Below are 18,509 nucleotides of genomic sequence, written 5' to 3'. Positions count from 1 at the left end.
GTGGTAAGTGCAGTGTAAGAGCTATGTGCTTAAATCCACAAAGCCTCACTTATATTACCTGGAGTTCAGGTTTGAGGTTCATTGGAAGAACTACATGTGGAGCGTCACTAAGCAAGACCATTCGAAGTTTCAGTGAGACAAGATCACTGTGATATGCATGAGTGTTGTTTCAGTCGATGTAGTAGTGGTGGTAAGATGCTTTAGAAGACAACACATAGATCTGTTTGAACTTCCCAAGTAGCAGGGCCTGCTGCACAACAGGATCTTGGGTATATTTGTATAGCTGTGTGATGTCTCAAAAATATCATGAGGTATTAAACTTCTGGTTTAACTCCTTTAGTGACAATGTATGGGGTGCTTCCAGGTCAGTCAGTCAGTCAATTCAACTTTACGCAGCAAAATCGCCATAAAAGTTAAGCACAACATAGTATAACAGTTCATCGCATAGTAAAAAACATAGAAAATTTGAAAATTATTAGTAGAAAATTCTTACATTTAGAATCCACCCTCAGTGTCAGTGGTCAAGAAAAAAGCATAACATCCTAAAATAATTCTTTAAAAGTCAAAATCCTTGCAACAATACACCTTAAAACTATGGTCTTATACATTAGAAGTCCTATGACTACCAGTTTTTAAGTCAAAACGCCATACCTTTTCCACACTTTAAAGAACATCTAATGAACCTAATCACAGTGCTACAAACTGGTCTTAGTTGTTGCAAATAGATCTATCACATCTTATGGGTTCTAATGTTAGCAGTTCGAAGGATAGGCACTAAAAAGCGTGATCGCCGTGAGGAATACATTGTGCAAAATAGCATAAAGTGAGTGTTGCTTTGATGATGCTGATTGTCACACGGACAAATTGGAAGAGATGGAAACCATGTTCCTTGTTGGGGGAATGCTACTGAAAAATGTAAAGTGCCAAGACACAAATTAGTTAGAAGTGATCTGTATTGCGAATTTTGGGTAAATGCTACATAAAATTCCAAATTGTATGCAGGGACTAAAGAAAAGTAACTTACTACAGATTGCAATTGTTGGGCACTAACAAGACGTTCGTTGAAATGTTCTATGTAGAAAAAGAGATCTGCGTACGGTTTCATCAAAACCCTCCGCAAGCTTCAGGTTAGAGAAAAGCTCTGGGATTTCGATTTTCATAAAGGGGTCTTTAACATAAGCAAGCCAGGGTACTCTATTAATGGCACCCAGGGCTGTACAGTCATTTTAAATTAATCTTGAAAATCCCAATTCTTGTATTTGCCAGATCTTAAGCCATAACATCAGGGAGCCAGGCTTATGGTGTCCTCTATACAATTCATCCCCACCTCAGCATGGCAGACATATGTTCTTGTGCTTGGGGAAAGGAGTGTCCGTGGGAAACCATTTTCAACCTTTTGAAATAATTCTGGGTTGGAAGAACCCTATACTTCCGCTCCATAAACCCTCACCGGAATACATTTAGCCTTATAAAGAAGTAGCAGCTCCCTGGGAGGCTTGTGGACCAATTTAGCAACAAAACGAAAACCAGCCTCAACAACTCTAGAGAGCTGCTCCACTCTCAGTGTCAATGAAAACCCCCACTTAAGTGCCGAATCAAAGGGGATTCCTAAATAATACAAATGTTCATCTTTAACAACTTAATACCTGTCTATGGCATAAGTCTTTGTTTTTATATGTTCAGGGCCACTAATCAGAGTAAAAGATTTAGGGGCGATTCACAAAGGTAATCTGAGACAAAAGTCTAACTGTACGACTTTTGATATTCACAGAGTCGTACCTTCACGTCTGCTGTCAGGCCAGAATCTCTGCACGAAGACCTGCCGCACCCTCGAGAAAGCCTGGCTCCTCGACCGGACCACCGACAACATGACCGCCCTCAAACACGCTACCCGCAAGCACCACCAGCTCATCCGCACCACCAAGAAGAAATCCCTGAAGGAACGACTGGACAACAACGCCCACGACAGCAAAGAGCTCTTCACTATCGTCAAGGAGTTCTCCAACCCCAGCACCGGCACCAACGACATCACTCCGTCACAAGACCTCTGCGACTCCCTCGCCTCGTTCTTCCACCGCAAGATCGCCGACATCCACAACAGCTTCGGCGCCCCACCCACGCACCCAACCGTCGAACCAACGCCCCCCACCGCCACCCTTCGCACCTGGACCACGGTGACCACCGAAGACACAGCCCGCACGATGAACACCATCCACTCCGGATCACCGACCGACCCCTGCCCACACCACGTCTTCAACAAGGCCGACTCCACCATCGCACCCCAACTCCGGAACATCATCAACGCCTCCTTCAACACCGCCACCTTCCCGGAGAGCTGGAAGCACGCCGAGATCAGCGCCCTCCTGAAGAAACCTACAGCGGTCCCCACCGATCTCAAAAACTTCCGCCCCATCTCGCTCCTCCCTTTTCCTGCTAAAGTCATCGAGAAGATCGTCAACAGACAGCTGACCGCCTTCCTCGGGACGAACGGATCCCTCGACCCCTCGCAGTCCGGCTTCAGAGCCAACCACAGCACCGAGACCGCCCTCATCGCAGCCACCGACGACATCCGGACCCTGCTCGACAAGGGGGAAACAGTGGCCCTCATCCTCCTGGACCTCTCCGCTGCGTTCGACACGGTCTGCCACCGCACCCTAGTCCAGCGCCTCAGCAACATCGGTATCCAAGAGAAGGCACTGGAGTGGATCATCTCGTTCCTCGCCGGAAGAACACAAAGAGTCTGCCTCCCCCCGTTTCGCTCCGAGGCCACCGAAGTCATCTGCGGCGTCCCGCAAGGATCTTCACTCAGCCCCACCCTCTTCAACATCTACATGAAACCTCTCGCAGCCATCGCACGCCAGCACAACCTCAACATCATCTCTTACGCCGACGACACCCAGCTGATCCTCTCCCTCACCAGAGACCCCGACACCGCCAGAACCTGCCTACACGAAGGGGTGAAAGACGTCGCCCAGTGGATGAAGGACAGCCGCCTGAAACTGAACTCGGACAAGACGGAAGTCCTCATCCTGGGATCTTCGCCCTCCGCCTGGGACGACTCCTGGTGGCCCCCAGCCCTGGGCACCGCACCCAAGCCAACCGACCACGCACGCAACCTGGGCTTCATCCTGGACCCCTCCCTCTCGATGACCAGACAAGTCAACGCCGTCTCCTCATCGTGCTTCAACACCCTGCGTATGCTTCGCAAGATCTTCCGCTGGATCCCGACCGAGACCAGGAAGACTGTCACCCAGGCACTCGTCACCAGCCGACTGGACTACGGAAACGCCCTCTACGCCGGAACCACAGCCAAGCTACAGAAAAGACTCCAGCGCATCCAGAACGCCTCCGCCCGACTCATCCTGGATGTCCCCCGACGCAGCCACATCTCCAGCCACCTAAGGAACCTGCACTGGCTCCCCGTCGACAAGAGGATCACGTACCGGCTCCTCACCCACGCACACAGGTCTCTCCACGACCTGGGCCCCAAGTACCTCAACAACCGCCTGACCTTCTACACGCCCACCCGCCAGCTACGGTCCACCAGCCTCGCCCTCGCAGCCGTACCACGCATCCGAAGAGCCACCGCCGGAGGAAGATCCTTCTCATACCTGGCTGCCAAGACTTGGAACTCCCTCCCCATCCACCTTCGGCTGACCCAGGACCATCTCGCCTTCAGGAAACAACTCAAGACCTGGCTGTTCGAGCAGTAGCATACCCCTCCCCCAAGCGCCTTGAGACCCTCCCGGGTGAGTAGTGCGCTATACAAATGGCATGATTGATTGATTGATTGTACTCTCTGCACCCAGGCCATACTCTTCGGCTCAGGCCGTACTTTCCGGCTCAGATTGTACTCTCCTGCTCAGGTCATACTCTATGGCTCGAGACGTACTCTCCGGCTCAGGCCGGATGAAGTGTAATCAATGGAACAGAATGCAATTTTTACAAAAGGGAATATTAGGAACGTGTGATAAATGGTAGAGAAGGTCAAGAAAATCAGTTGGGGTGGGGAAAAGGGTGTGGCCAGGCACTACCTCATATCCCAGAATAGTTTACTCCTTTGCATCATGGTACAATATGCACTCCCCTCAGTGTTGACTGTAGTGTTGACTGAGGGGAGCGCAAATTGTGCACTGCGTGTACCATGATGCAAAGGAATATGGTACTTGAAAATAATTCTTCTCTAGATGGGAAGCCATTATGGGTTTCACAGCAAAGGATTATATGGTACTATAGGCCCAGAATCAGTCTAGAAGCTATGCCTAACTGCAAACAATGTAAACGTTTTGTGGAGAAAGAAAAATTAATGTAATCAAAGATGGTCAGTCATGATTAGATTATGCATTAATCACAAAAAAGTAGAGACTGTGTTTCCAAAGAAAAGTTAGGCTTCTAAAAAGTACCCAGATTATAAACCACCTGAGAACATCTTGTCCTGCATTTGTCAGAAAACATCTATAAGACTAGATCAACATCCAATACGGCAGCCAAAGTGGATTCTGCCAATCAAAAGCTAGCAGTCGAAGCTAAGGGCAAAGGGAGACTGGCACACTAGTCAATGTATTCGGCAACAGTATTGGAAGGTCAAGTGGGACTCCAACTAAGGCACTTCCGGGGTAGTGTAGAGAGACACTGCAGGCACAGAAACATTTCCAGGGCAGGAGAATAGTCATGATAAGAAGCCCTGCCACCTAAATACATTGAATGGAAACAACGGTTGGTAGGTTACTATCGCTATACTCCGTTTGCACCCAACTTGTGTCCTCACACTATCGTGCACTCATGCAGATTTCTTTGTTGCTTGTTTTCTCTCCTTCAGTCGGCTATTTACTGAGCCTGTGCTTCTGAAGATACATGTTTCTTCCAGACCCCTCATTGACAGCATCTGCCAAGCTGCTTTTGTCCCATCTGAGTTTTTTTCGACTTTGTAAATTCCCTGTTCAGTTCTCTGTCTGTCTGCAGGTAACAGAATACTAGTTACAGCACCTTCCACTACTATTACAAGGAGGACCCCATTTCTATAAATTATTTCTACCTAACCTGACCCAGTATATTATATCTTATGAGAAATTGTCTTCCTTCTTTCACCAGAACCCATGGTGTTGATGCACCCCAGACTCAGGAGGGAGTGGGATTCCCATCTGCTGTTTGATGTCACCTGTGGTCTATCTTTGAACCAGACACAGGATTGATTAAATCACCTTCTACATAAAGGAAGCACCCACATGAGAAGAAACTATGTTTCTGTGGGATTGAGCTTTAGAACGTTTTTGACAGGCTTTCGAGCCCTGCTAATCACTGTAAGCTGAGGGGTGAAAGGAGGAGGCCCAGTAACTGTATGAAATCTAATGGCTAGATGTGATTTCAGCCAGTCTGGGGCTGTGCTGGCAAGACCAGCCTCAACCAGTCTGTTTGTGAGATTGGTATCATTGATTATGTCAATGGCAGTCAGCAGCGATCAACCAGACGGTGTAGGTCATTCAAAACTATTTACATCAACAGATTCTTGCTGTTTCTAGGCCTAAATTCAACTTGATAAGAAATCAATAAGGTATTTTCGTCTGCTAACACCAGCCGATTGGCTCTAGACAGTTGCTCTAGTAATATGCCTAAATAAGGCAATAAAGATATTGATATGACTGTAGTTAATGGCTGAAGATTGTTTGCACTTAATGACGGGTTCTTTATAATAATAATAATCCACATTTGTATAGCGCACAATCACCCGTAAGGGTCTCTAGGCGCTGGGGGCCGTCGGGAAGATTAAGCAAGCTATTGCCCAGAGTCACATGGTGCTGGGCTAACCTGCCGCCGGAGCCGGGGATCGAACCCTGATCCCCAGATTCCAGCGTCAGTCGCCCTGGCCGCGGCGCCACACCTCTCCCCTTCTATAGAAGCCTTTACCAAGTCTTTCAGGATATGGGAACAATCCATGGTTTCAAGGAGATATTCACAAACCAGAGTAATTCCAGGATCAATGAAAGACTCAGCAGAGGTGGGTTAGGGATATGCAGGGGTGGGCCACCGCAGAATTAGCTCGGATGAGAAAAGTCAGAAGGGATGATAAACTTGAAGAAGATGCGAGGGCTTGGTATTTAATGATTACGGACCTAACCAAAGAGAAAGACCCTCCTCAGGGGCAGGTAGACCCATTACAGTCCACTCAGGGAAGGAATGACACGATGGTGACACCCAAGGTCCCGCCTATGCCAGATACTGCCGTAGACAGGTGAGGCACACAATAGGAAAGACGGCTCTCCAGTCTCAGGGAGAACGCAGCAGCCCATGACATAGGGAGGGATGAGTTCTAAGTTGTTGTTACTCATAGTTGGAAATATGACAATGCCGTATGTGATTTGATTGATAACAATTGGAGATAAGGAGAAGAGTCACCAATAGTCTATGATAAGTGAATTTGTATTATTGTTGAACGCAAGCGAGAATACTGTAATTGTTTTGATATACCTGTTTGGAAATGTACAATTACCGCGCAAATGACAATAAAAATGTATATTTTTTAAGACTCAGCGGCTTCTTAGACCGTTTAGGAATCAATAGGAGAGCTGAAAGCCAGATCATTCATAATTAGAGAGCTAAGCTGGATTTCAGTTACAGGCTCAGAAATGGACAGCTAGCGAAATCAGTGTTCAAAGTTCATTCTTAAAAGATTGTGGTGCAATATTTTCATGTATGATGTCCAACTATAGTCTTGTCAATATGTTCTGCGAAATAGCAAGAGATATCCTGATAAAAGCGATTTGTTCGTAAAGCGAAGAACTGACAAGCCTTGGGAGACTGTAGGCTCTGAACTGAACAGCTTGCAAAATCGTTGTTCAAAGTCCAACATTAAATGATTGAGGTGCAATATTTCATGCATGATGTCTGCCCACATTTATGACATTAGTTTTCACAAAGTAGCATGAGATGTCCTCATAAAACTGATTTGATAGTAAAGGGAATAATTAACAATCCTTGGGGACTGTAGAGCTGCAATGATGTGGAACAGATCCTTTACCAAATTGGGGACGCTGCTTAGTCTATCAAAGAAATACTGCATTTATACCCCTCTCATTCAGCAATTGTAATTTGCATTTAAGGTGATACAGGTGGTTCAGTGTCCAGAGCAAAGAGTCTCTGCCATTTCCTTTCTTTCAGTCTACCTACGTTTGGCTAGTTCCTGAATTCCTTTTAGGAGGGGGCCCCAATGTTTTTTTTTTTTGCTCCTCAACTGGCCACATTTTATGAGATGTGTGACTGGAGCTTTTGTGCCATGTTCCAACAAAGACAGAACTACAGGTCAGGATCAAAGAGCACAGGCAGTGCTGTCTGTAATGTCCCAGTAGTTAAAATGTAGTAACTGCTGCAATTGTCTATAACATCCCCATAGTAGGTGAACAAGGGGGGTGAAGATCAGGATCAGGATCATGATGCATGGCTAAAGAAGTGCTTGCTTCGTGGGACAGTGCACTAAATGCTGATGGTGGTGGATGAGACCTCGAAGTAATGTGAAGCATCAAGCTTACAATAGTGGCACTGGTACCTGTGTCCTAGGGGCAGGAGGAGGCTGAGTACTCTGTGGATAGCCAAAGATCTCCACTTTGGGGTTCTTCATAGTGCAGGAAACGGACCGGTTCATCAGACGATTCCCCCGCAGGTCTGGTACACTTAGTTTGCTCTTCAGCATGGAGTCCTGGATGACAGGGAAACTGGGGGACCTACACACGGGGAGCAGAAAAGCAGACAACAGTTAGGTGAGTCTACACAGAAACTGAAGGGTGATTCTAGTGAAAGGTGTGACACCGCCACATACATCTCAGAGAAAGAGATATTAGAAGGTCCTTCAAGTTGGGAATGAATGGAAATGTCATATGTAGCTAGTGAAAAACAAAGAAAAAAGCTGGTAGCTCACCCTTCCGGTATGATTGCAGAAAAGATAGACAGAACTGGAAGAGTGTCAGAGATAGTAATAGATTGAGTTCTTAAATAAACTCAATCTACTACTATCGCTGACATTCTTCCAGTGCTGTCTATCTCTTCTCAAATCTCATGGAGAGGGGTGCCCTCCAGATGTTCACTTTCTTATTATTTGATAGTTGAGAAAGAGCTCTCATCTGGAGAATGCAGGCAAATAGCACTATACTCTGGCACAGAGAGAAGAGAGAAATAGGAATGCGAGACGTTTCACTTTTGGAGAGCCTTTAAAGCAAGAGAGAGAGAGAGAGAGAGAGCCTGAGAGACAAAGAAAGAGAGAGAGGCGTGGGAGACAGCCCTCACTTTGGAATTGTGGGAAAGTGGTCCTGGTGTCCTGGGGAAGATCTTACTTCAGTATTGGGAAAGAAAAGAGGACATTCTATTGGGAGAGGGGCTCAGTTTGGTCTTCATTATTAAAGATTATAATATGCTCTTTTAAAAGCAAGTGGGAAATACTCGGATGATGCCCTCTTTTAAAAACTAATATGAGAACCGCCCAGACTTGGTCAGCTCTGCCTAAATGGAAGTACTGCTGTTCAGCAAAACTATCAGTAGTGCAGCTGAATGTGTTTTCTTGGGCAAGCACCATCAGGTCCATGACACTAGAGAAAATATTGCATGCAACGTGCGATTTACACACCATTTGTGCACGTTATTGCTCATTTTTAGCCCAATCTGTAGATCAGGTGCAAAAAACAAAATCACCTAATGCTACTTGCACCAGAGTGATTGTGTGCATGATTGTACTGTTCAAATTTAAATTACCCCAGAAGGACGGAGTTTCTTGGGAGCCATTGCAGGAGAGATGGAGCACGGATTGAAAGCTATGTTTTACCAATAAGCCTTCATTTGCAAAATACAACGGAAATGAACAATCGCCTATGTAATATGGAAATCTCTGGGGACCTCAACCAATGCTGGTCTTTCTAGTCCATCACTGTCTACTCTTCCATCCCTGATGTGATGTTTTTTTCCCTTTTTTTCTCTTTTCTTTGCCTTTCACCTCTTGGCACATTGAATCTCCTATAATCAGTTTCCAATTCTTAAGGAAACTACAATAACAAAAAATAAATAAGGAAAAAGACCAGTCTGCTGGTCAGGCTTTGCGTTATTGAGGAGAGTGAAGAGACAGGTCAGGAGACAGCCTTCCTTCTGGAATGAGGAATTGAATACTAGCGCTGATGAAGTGTTGTCATAGTGTAACAGAGAATAGAACTGAGGGAAGGTTCTCCGGTTAGAGATGAGAACCAAAGTGGCCTATGGGTGAGAGTCATCACTTTGCAATGCAAGCAACACATGAGATATTGCTGAGGGACAGCTCTTGCATCAGGACCGGCAGAGACAGAGGAGGAGTTGAGGGTTGGGAGAAGGATAGAAAGAGAAACAGCGCAGCTGAGGGACAGCCATCACTTCAAAAACAGTGACATGCAGACACAGACTGAAAGAAACATAGTTTAGAAAAAGTCCTTGATTTTCAATGAGGGAAAAGATAGCTAGAGTAAAGCAAAGGGCTAACAAGGAGCCTTCCCTTCAAAATGAAGAAAAGAGACAGAGTTGAAGAAGAGTACTTTCTTTGTAATGTGGAGATGGTTAAGTAGAGGGGAAAAACGAGCTAAGAGGAAATTCTCACTTTGGGATGGGGGAGAAGAGGTTGAGGCCAGCTCTGAACTTCTTGATGGTGCCACTCGCCTTGTACCAGCTGTGCCGCTTCTCTTGCTGGGTCTTCAAGACATCGTTGCTGAGATGTTTCCATTGCTGGGACGTGAACATGCCCAGGATCCTGTAGGTGAGAGGACAGATTATATTGTCTACGGGGTTAAGGTAAATTGAACAGATTATAGTCTAGAAAAGATTTATAAATGCTGTGTGTAAATTAGAAGAGAGATGCAACAAATAAGGCGCAGATCTTGACTGGGCCTGTGTGAAATTTATGCACATAACTATGCAAAATCACCTGAAATGCCGACTTAGTATTTTGCACTATTCTTAGCTCAAAATACATCCTCGTGTCAATTTTGCACGCATGAACGACAAAATCGCAAATGACCCGAATAACAGCTGCTCACCTTCTGTTTGTTAACTGCTGTTCCCGTGCTCCTGAGATAGCTTTTTTTTTTACCTGAACGACACCTCAATTAAGCAATGACACTTAATAGCGTAATCTCTGGCATTTTGCATAACCCAAATTCTTAAAATTACACAAGATTATGGTACATAATTTAGATTTTACCCGGGTCTAGTCTTAACCAGGGAGTGAGTGCTAAGGAGGAAAACGAGGGAAGACAGTCTGCACTGAGTTCCTGACAAAGAGCAGTGTGCATTGAGCAGGGTCTAGGCTAAGAGCGTGAAGTGTGCTGGGAAGGGCAATGCCCATGCGTGAGGTGCCTAAAAAAGGGGGAGGAAAGCAGGTGGATACGTAGAGCAGAACAGATTCCAGGATAGTGATGCTCTGAGAAAGGGATTACCTTGCAATGCAGTCAGTGCTCTATAAATAGGTAATGGAAGGAGTCTTTAGCAGGCGTAAATACGCAGAGCGAGGTGCACCTAGGTTGGAATATGTCAACAGCAACATGCTTTATACAAGGGTCTAGACCTGGGCAACAATGGGCTGCAATTATACCACCTTGAGCGAGGCAAGCAGAAGTGGATGCCCTTAATAGGGCACTTGATAGGGGAATGACAGGCTAAATGCGAAGGGAGAGTCTAAAAGGACAGGAAAATCAAGAGAGATCATTTTGAAAGGACAGAATAGCAAACGTGTGTGGTGTTCACTGCATCCCAGGAATGAGGTGCAGTGAACAGAGAAAAAGTCAACTGTGTGTGGACCATGACGAGGACAACAGACAAAGGGAAATGGATTTGGAGAAGGGAACTGCCCAGAAGCAGAGGTCAGATGACGAGAGAAGTGCACTGAGCAATCAATCAATCAATCAATCAATCATATCACTTGTATAGCGCGCTACTCACCCGGAAGGGTCTCAAGGCGCTTGGGGGAAGGGGGTCGCTACTGCTCGAACAGCCAGGTCTTGAGTTGTCTCCTGAAGGCGAGGTGGTCCTGGGTCAGCCGAAGGTGGATGGGGAGGGAGTTCCATGTCTTTGCCGCCAGGTAGGAGAAGGATCTGCCTCTGGCGGTGGCTCTTCGGATGCGTGGTACAGCGGCGAGGGCGAGGCTAGCGGATCGTAGCTGGCGGGTGGGCGTGTGGAAGGTCAGGCGGTCGTTGAGGTACTTGGGACCCAGGTTGTGGAGAGACTTGTGTGCGTGGGTGAGGAGCCTGAACGTGATCCTCTTGTTGACGGGGAGCCAGTGCAGGTTTCTCAGGTGGCCGGAGATGTGGCTGCGTCGAGGGATGTCTAGGATGAGTCGGGCGGAGGCGTTCTGGATGCGTTGTAGTCTTTTCTGTAGCTTGGCTGTGGTTCCGGTGAAGAGGGTGTTTCCGTAGTCCAGCCGGCTGGTGACAAGGGCCTGGGTGACCGTCTTCCTAGTTTCGATCGGGATCCATCGGAAGGTCTTGCGGAGCATGCGGAGGGTGTGAAAGCATGAAGAGGAGACGGCGTTGACTTGTCTGGTCATGGAGAGGGAGGAGTCCAGGATGAAGCCCAGGTTGCGTGCGTGGTCTGTCGGCTTGGGGGCGGTGCCCAAGGCAGGGGGCCACCAGGAGTCGTCCCAGGCGGAGGGTGATGGTCCAAGGATGAGGACTTCTGTCTTGTCTGAGTTCAGTTTCAAGCGGCTGTTCTTCATCCACTCGGCGACGTCTTTCATCCCTTCGTGGAGGCAGGTTCTGGCGGTGTCGGGGTCTCTGGTGAGGGAGAGGATCAGCTGGGTGTCGTCGGCGTAGGAGATGATGTTGAGGTTGTGTCGGGGTGCGATGGCTGCGAGGGGTCTCATGTAGACGTTGGAGAGGGTGGGGCTGAGTGATGATCCTTGCGGGACGCCGCAGATGACTTCGGTGGCCTCGGAACGAAACGGGGGGAGGCGGACTCTCTGTGTTCTTCCATCTAGGAACGAGATGATCCACTTCAGTGCCTTCTCTTGGATGCCGGTGTTGCTGAGGCGCTGGACTAGGGTGCGGTGGCAGACAGTGTCGAACGCGGCGGAGAGGTCCAGGAGGATGAGTGCCGCTGTTTCCCCATTGTCGAGAAGGGCTCGGATGTCGTCGGTGGCTGCGATGAGGGCGGTCTCGGTGCTGTGGTTGGCTCTGAAACCGGACTGCGAGGGGTCGAGGGATCCATTCGTCTCGATGAAGGCGACCAGCTGTCTGTTGGCGATCTTCTCGATGACTTTGGCAGGAAAAGGGAGGAACGAGATGGGGCGGAAGTTCTTGAGGTCGGTGGGGTCTGCTGTTGGTTTCTTCAGTAGGGCGCTGAGGGCAGGCAGGAGTGGGTGTCCTCACCAAGGAAAAGATGCAGTAAGTAGGATCTAACAGTGAGGATGAGGTATCTGGAGTATGGGATGGACCAGAGGAGCAGTGTCCTGACTTACAGATAGCTAGCAGAAGGGTACCAAGAGCAGGGTGCAAATCACAAGAGCGATGCGGCGAATAGGAGACAACACTAGCAATTAGAGCACCAAGTTGAGAAACAGTAAGTTGAGGAATGACTTAAGAAGGGTACATGCTAGAAGTGGTTTTCTATGATTAGGGGGCAGGTCAGAAGTGGGGGGCGTTTAGAAGTGGGCACACATTGCTTGGGATGCAGTTGCTTTCTACAGCAGTGAGGGCTAATTAGCAGGTAACACTAAATGGGAAAGGCTGAAGATTTACGACAGGTAACAGGAATAGAGAGTGAGACAGGGCAGGAGCCGCTCAATAAGTTTAAGACAGCCTCCCAAATACTGTCATCAAGAATTGTAATTTGGGGCCCCCATCGGCAGCATAAGCAAGGGAACATAGGTTCTAGACTAGAGCAGGGGAATCCTAAACTAGACTGGCAAGGCGAGAAGATTACCCGAGCTCATTCCTTAGCTCTATATGGATAGGTTCTTCTATAAACCATTATGCTGTGCATGGCTTCCGAGTTAAGCCACAGTGGTGACATCAACATCTACTGTACTTTATTCACTACAGTGGCATCATAGTGCCTAGAAGAGACTGAATCATCTCCTCAAGAGTCTTCTTCCTGACTCGCCAGGGCCTTCACACACCAATTGGAACAGTGGATGCTGATCCGCCACCACGCTCTGCTCTCCAGACCCGAGGGAAGTGATGGAAAGGCGGTAGATGATCCACTATGTTATGTTATGTTATGTTATGTTATTGCTTATTTGTATAGCGCCTATCACCGCCGGTCTCTAAGCGCTTAGAAACAGAACAACACAACACACTGTTAACCCAAGTCCCTCAGGATACCCATTGACTATGCTGGAGTCATCGCCCTTTTAAATAGATGGGTTTTTAATTTCTTTCTGAAGGGCAGTAACTGAGATTCTTCCTTCAAAGTAGTCGGAAGTGCATTCCACAACTGTGGGAGAAGAACAGACAGGGCTCTGCCTCCTCTGGTTTTTAGCTTGAATCTGGGTTGAATCAGATTAGAGGTCTTCCCTGAGCGCAGAGGTCTACCGGGAACGTATCTCATGAGACGTTGTTTTATGTACTCTGGTGCTTTACCAAAGAGAGCCTTGTGGGCCACACAGAGACATTTGAATTGTACTCTATACATGACCGGTAGCCAGTGCAACTTTTGGAGCAGGGGGGTGGCGTGAGAGTTTCTAGGCAGGGAGTGGATCAGCCTTGCGGCATCGTTCTATACTACCTGCAGCTTCCTCAACAGCTTCTGTGGCAAGCCGAGGTATAGTGCATTGCCGTAATCAAGTCTTGAAATGACTGTGGCAGATACAATCAATTGCAGGGTAGAGGCTGATAAGATGGGTACCAATGTCCGCAATTGCCTCAGTACACCCCTGCAAGAGCCGACCACGGCTGCGACTTGGGGAGCCATCAAGAGGTCTGCATCAATCCTCAGACCCATCCTATCAACCCTGCCTTCACCCGACACTCCCAGATCAGATCACCAAAGACCTAAGGGAAGAGGGAAGGTCAGCCCCCTCATGGGGAATGAATGAATGAATGATGTGAATCTTATCATGCGCAAACTTAGCCCAATGGGCGTCAAGGCGCCTAAAAACAAATAATGCAGCTAGCATATCAACCCAACAGTCCATCATTGATAGGCTTTGATGAAATACCACGTCTTCAGGGCTTTTTTAAACAAATCAATTGAGGGAAGCAATTTAACCTCAATTGGAAGGGAGTTCCAAAGCTTAGGAGCCACTACAGAAAAGGCCCTTGCTCCCCATGTGGATAGCTGTATACGAGGCACTACCAATTGAGATAGGCCAGCAGATCGAAGGGGTCTGGATGGAAGATAGTGAGAGAGCAGAGACCCAAGTGAATCATCCGGACCTGCCCCAAGAGCTCTAAACGTAAGACATAAAATCTTAAAGGAGACTCTGTACTGGACAGGGAGCCAATGAAGGTCTCTCCTGGCAGCCGTGGCAGAAGATGCCAAGGGAAGGGCCAACACAAAGCGCGCTGCCGCGTTCTGCACTATTTGCAGTCTATGAATAAGACCCTTGTTGGATTCTGCATACAAGGAATTGCAGTAATCAAGCCTTGAGCCAACAAGAGCGACTGCAATCTGCTTGCGAGCCTGGAGAGAGAGGTAGTTACGGATCCTATTAAGGATCCTAATCACACCCCAACAGGTGGCCACCGTCCTATTTACTTGGAGCTTCATGGAGAGGGAGGTGTCAAAGACCACACTGAGATTTCTGGCTGATTGGGAGGGAGTGGGGCAGATGCCAAGAGATAAAGGCCACCACTCACTCGACCAAGCGTCTTGGTCCTTCCCAAAGACCAAGACCTCTGTCTTATCGCCATTTAGCCTTAGGGAATTGATGATCATCCAATCTGCTACATGCTGCATGCATGACCTAAAGCTAATGGCAGATTCATGAACAGAGGAATGAGCCAGAGACACCATGATCTGGGTGTCATCGGCGTAGGATACCACCTCCATCCCCTGCGATCTTACTAGTCTAGCAAGGGGGGCCACATAGATGTTAAACAGGGTCGGACTAAGGGCCGACCCCTGTGGCACCCCACATTGCAATGACTTGGCAGGGGAGAGGAAGTCTCCAAGCTTAACTCTCTGTTCTCTACCAGTGAGAAAGGAGTTGAGAAGATTCAGGGCCGGCCCAGTAACCACTGCCTCCCTAAGCCGAGATGTTAAAATGGCGGGAGACAGGGTATCGAACGCGGCTGTGAGATCTAATAGGACAAGTATAGTAGTTTGGCCACTGTCCACTTTGCGACAGATGTTATCAGCAACAACAGTGAGAGCGGACTTAGTACTATGAAATTTTCTGAATCCGTGCTGTGTGTTATCCAAATACTCACTGGTCTCCATAAAAGTGGAGAGATGAAGGTTAAGGTGTGCCTCCAGTATTTTCGCGGGCGCCGGGAGCAGAGAGATAGGCCTAAAGTTTTTAAGAATGCCAGGGTCAAGAGATGGTTTCTTTAGAAGAGGCCTCACAATCGCCTTCTTCCAGACCGATGGAAAGGAACCCTGAGTAATAGCCTTATTCATAACTTCTAGCATGAGAGGGAGAATGCTGTTTCTACACTCCTTCAGTATTTTTAACGGTAGAGGATCCGTGGGGGATGAAGATTTAGTCCTATCAAGTAGGAGGTTCAGTCCTTCCAAAGATAGTAAAGGAAATTGCCCAAATAGTTTGGAAGGGCATTCACCCACGGAGTTGGAATGTTGGAAGACTTACCTCTGTCATGCATGACTGCACAGACCTGCAAGAAGCAGTATCTGTCATGCTCTCCTGTTGCTGTTTAGTATTTCTTAATGGGCTGAATCGCTATGTTGGCCTATTAAGAAATGCTAAATGGTCTTTTCGGATGTACAAAGGGCCAATCCGGTCGCAATTTGCGATTCCTAAAGCACATGTACGGGCATTCAGGCAATGCTATTGCCATTGACTTGAAGACGATGGTAACTACGTGCAAAATTTAAAAATGCATTCAAAAATGCATTTATTAATGTGACATACAGGGCAAATAGGCACCTAGGGCATATGTGCACTTACGGATGCACTAGGAAATTCGGGGTGCCTTCAGGGGGCCATAAGCAAACCATTTCTCATTTTGTCCATAGGCGGGAATGCAATGACATTTCCTATTTGCGATTCCCTAATAGCGATTCCTACTTTGTAGAAATCGCTATTAGGAAATCACAAATGTAGTACATATCCTTTTGCATTTCTTAAATAGCGATTCCACCAGAGTCGCTATTTAAGTAATGCAAACAGGAAGCTTTGTAAATCTGGGCCTAAAAGAGGGGATCAGAGGACCAGGGGAATTTGGCACAATATCATGTATACTTTTAATAATGTTGAAGAGGATACATGATAAGCGCTGGAGGCGGTAGGGGAAGTTGGCAGAATGCCAGCTATCTTTTGTACTGGGTCAGGGAATGGCTGAGGCTATTACTCAGAGGTCAGAATTGCTTGCAAGAGAGATAGATTTTGTGCGAGTCCCCCATGAATTCAATAGTCCTGCACTACTGGTTCAGGGGATCAGATTGTAGGATTGGACTCATGGGGGCATACACAACTTAACACCATATATGGGTGGGCATCAGCGTAAAGATATTTTTATAACTTGGGTTTCAAGCAACACCACAAACAACTTGAAGCAGCCACTAAAGATTCTTACTTTTTCAGCTGAAGTCCCAGTCCAAACCCCTCCTTATTGGATGGTTGGAATACCTCAATAGAAGGTTCTAAAAACAAGAGAGAAAGAGACAATGGATGATTACAAAAGTTATAAGTGTAGTACTTTATGTTATATTCATTGAGGTACATTGACTACATGATTAAGATGTCATAATTCCCAAGACTTCATTGGGTAGCTCATGTGCGAAAGTCTTTTGAGGCCATACTTTCTCTTTTCCAGGCCTTAACAAAGTGAGGGCAGATCCAAACGAAACATAATATTCAATTGATTAGAGATAAATTCTGGGATTATTAGCACATTAAATACCTAAAGACTACTCAAGAAGTGCCCTTAAGACCTAGTTACCTGTACTACAAGCAGTATCCAGGAAGAGCACTTGGATAAAGAGACATTTCCTGTTATGCGCAATCTATAGCTGAGATTTCACTCTGGCATCCTCCCTTTGCAGAGTGCATTGTGGTTGTCTGCTATCTCAAGTAGCTGTTTAAGCTTTACATGGGAACAGGAGGATCAAATGCAACTATTTTTACCTTGACCCTTTTTATGGAAGTCGGATAAGGTAGAGGCTTAAAACGTTTTGGGTGCAACATGAGTTAGATTTAGAATCAGTGCGAGAATTGAGACGTTCCATTTATCCAATAGGTTAAGGACTTTGAAGGCTGATGGTTGCCCTAATTTGAGAACGTTTAGGTTTAGGGTTTAACCTGTAGAGAAATCTTTTATAAATGAATTTTACTGAGTGCTGCATGTTATGAAATATATACATGTAGATCTGTAAAATAATCCATATGGATTTTTGTTCATTTTAAAGTTTGAATTTACATCTAACCTACTGCAGACTTGTATGCCGTCGTAATTTTTCTTTATTGGTTTTGTGTAATTGTATTGAGTTATCTATGTTTTGAGTTTGATGTACTGTTGCTAATTATTAAAATGGTTTCGGAAATTCTTCTTTCTTTGCAAAAAGTAGATTAACAGATTGATGACAGATCATTTGATTGATTGGCTAACTGATTAATAACATAAAGGGAAATGTGAACAACGTTTCTCTTTTTAACAGAATTGCAACAAGCAACTTTTAGAGTACACCTTGTATAAAATGTAATACATCATAATTGTGATGCTATGTTTAACCTGGGGTTACATAGCATAACCGAAAGCCATGCCCCATACTTAGGTTAAGTGGGTACAAATATTCACCCACGGACCACACCTGGAGTGTATTTTCAGAAGGCCCTGGCAGTGGCTGTTCGCCGAGGGAGTGCTGCGGGGCGGTGAGACGGGGCGGGGATGGGCAGCGTGAGAGGTAGTCAACTCCGGCATACGGCAGAACAGAGGTTTTTTTTTTTTTTCAGAGTTAAGTAAATAAATAAAACAATTTACACTGCGCGCGCTGCATCGCCAACTCGGTGACAGCTGGAAGGAGCTTAGGGATATTCCCTACTTGTGGTTTAGAAGAAAGGTCCAAAGAATCCATTTACCTTTTGACATACTCAAAAAAATTCTGGGTTGCATTGCACATAGGTATTGCTGGGACACTGGAAACATGTGCCTGTTGTGTAAAATGATCAGCGTCAAGGGCGTGGTCAAGCTCCCGCTATACCAGCTTAAGTGGGGGTGCCTGGGCAGACGGCCCTTCATAATTATCAACTCTGGCACACAGGTCATTTTAAGACCGACGGAGAAACTAATAAATACACAGCTCTCTGATGGTGGGCCAAAGAAGCTTAAACTGTAACAGAGAGAAGTTTTTTAAAGTGGGAAAAAAAAATTAAGAAGGAGGCAAATGCAGTGAGC

General features: G+C 46.6%; 1 protein-coding gene across 7 annotated transcripts in view; it reads right to left on the bottom strand.

Moving 5' to 3' along the window:
• The window catches only part of PARP6 (poly(ADP-ribose) polymerase family member 6), a 345,720-nt gene that overhangs the window by 221,934 nt on the left and 105,277 nt on the right, over window positions 1-18,509 (bottom strand). For all 7 annotated transcript variants that reach the window (XR_013609848.1, XR_013609850.1, XR_013609849.1 and 4 more), the window contains exons 7-9: window positions 16,692-16,758; window positions 9,602-9,751; window positions 7,541-7,715 (exon numbers count right to left, since the gene is read on the bottom strand). Coding sequence is in view for 4 of the 7 variants with exons in the window: in XM_078685023.1 (XP_078541149.1) it covers window positions 7,541-7,715; window positions 9,602-9,751; window positions 16,692-16,758 (392 nt within the window). In the remaining 3 variants the exon portion in view is untranslated. The remainder of the gene's footprint in view (window positions 1-7,540; window positions 7,716-9,601; window positions 9,752-16,691; window positions 16,759-18,509) is intronic.

This window comes from Lissotriton helveticus, chromosome 3_2, assembly GCF_964261635.1.
Source record: "Lissotriton helveticus chromosome 3_2, aLisHel1.1, whole genome shotgun sequence".
NCBI lineage: Eukaryota > Metazoa > Chordata > Amphibia > Caudata > Salamandridae > Lissotriton > Lissotriton helveticus.
Note: the sequence above shows the minus strand (reverse complement) of the source record. Positions and strands in the feature narration are given on the sequence as shown.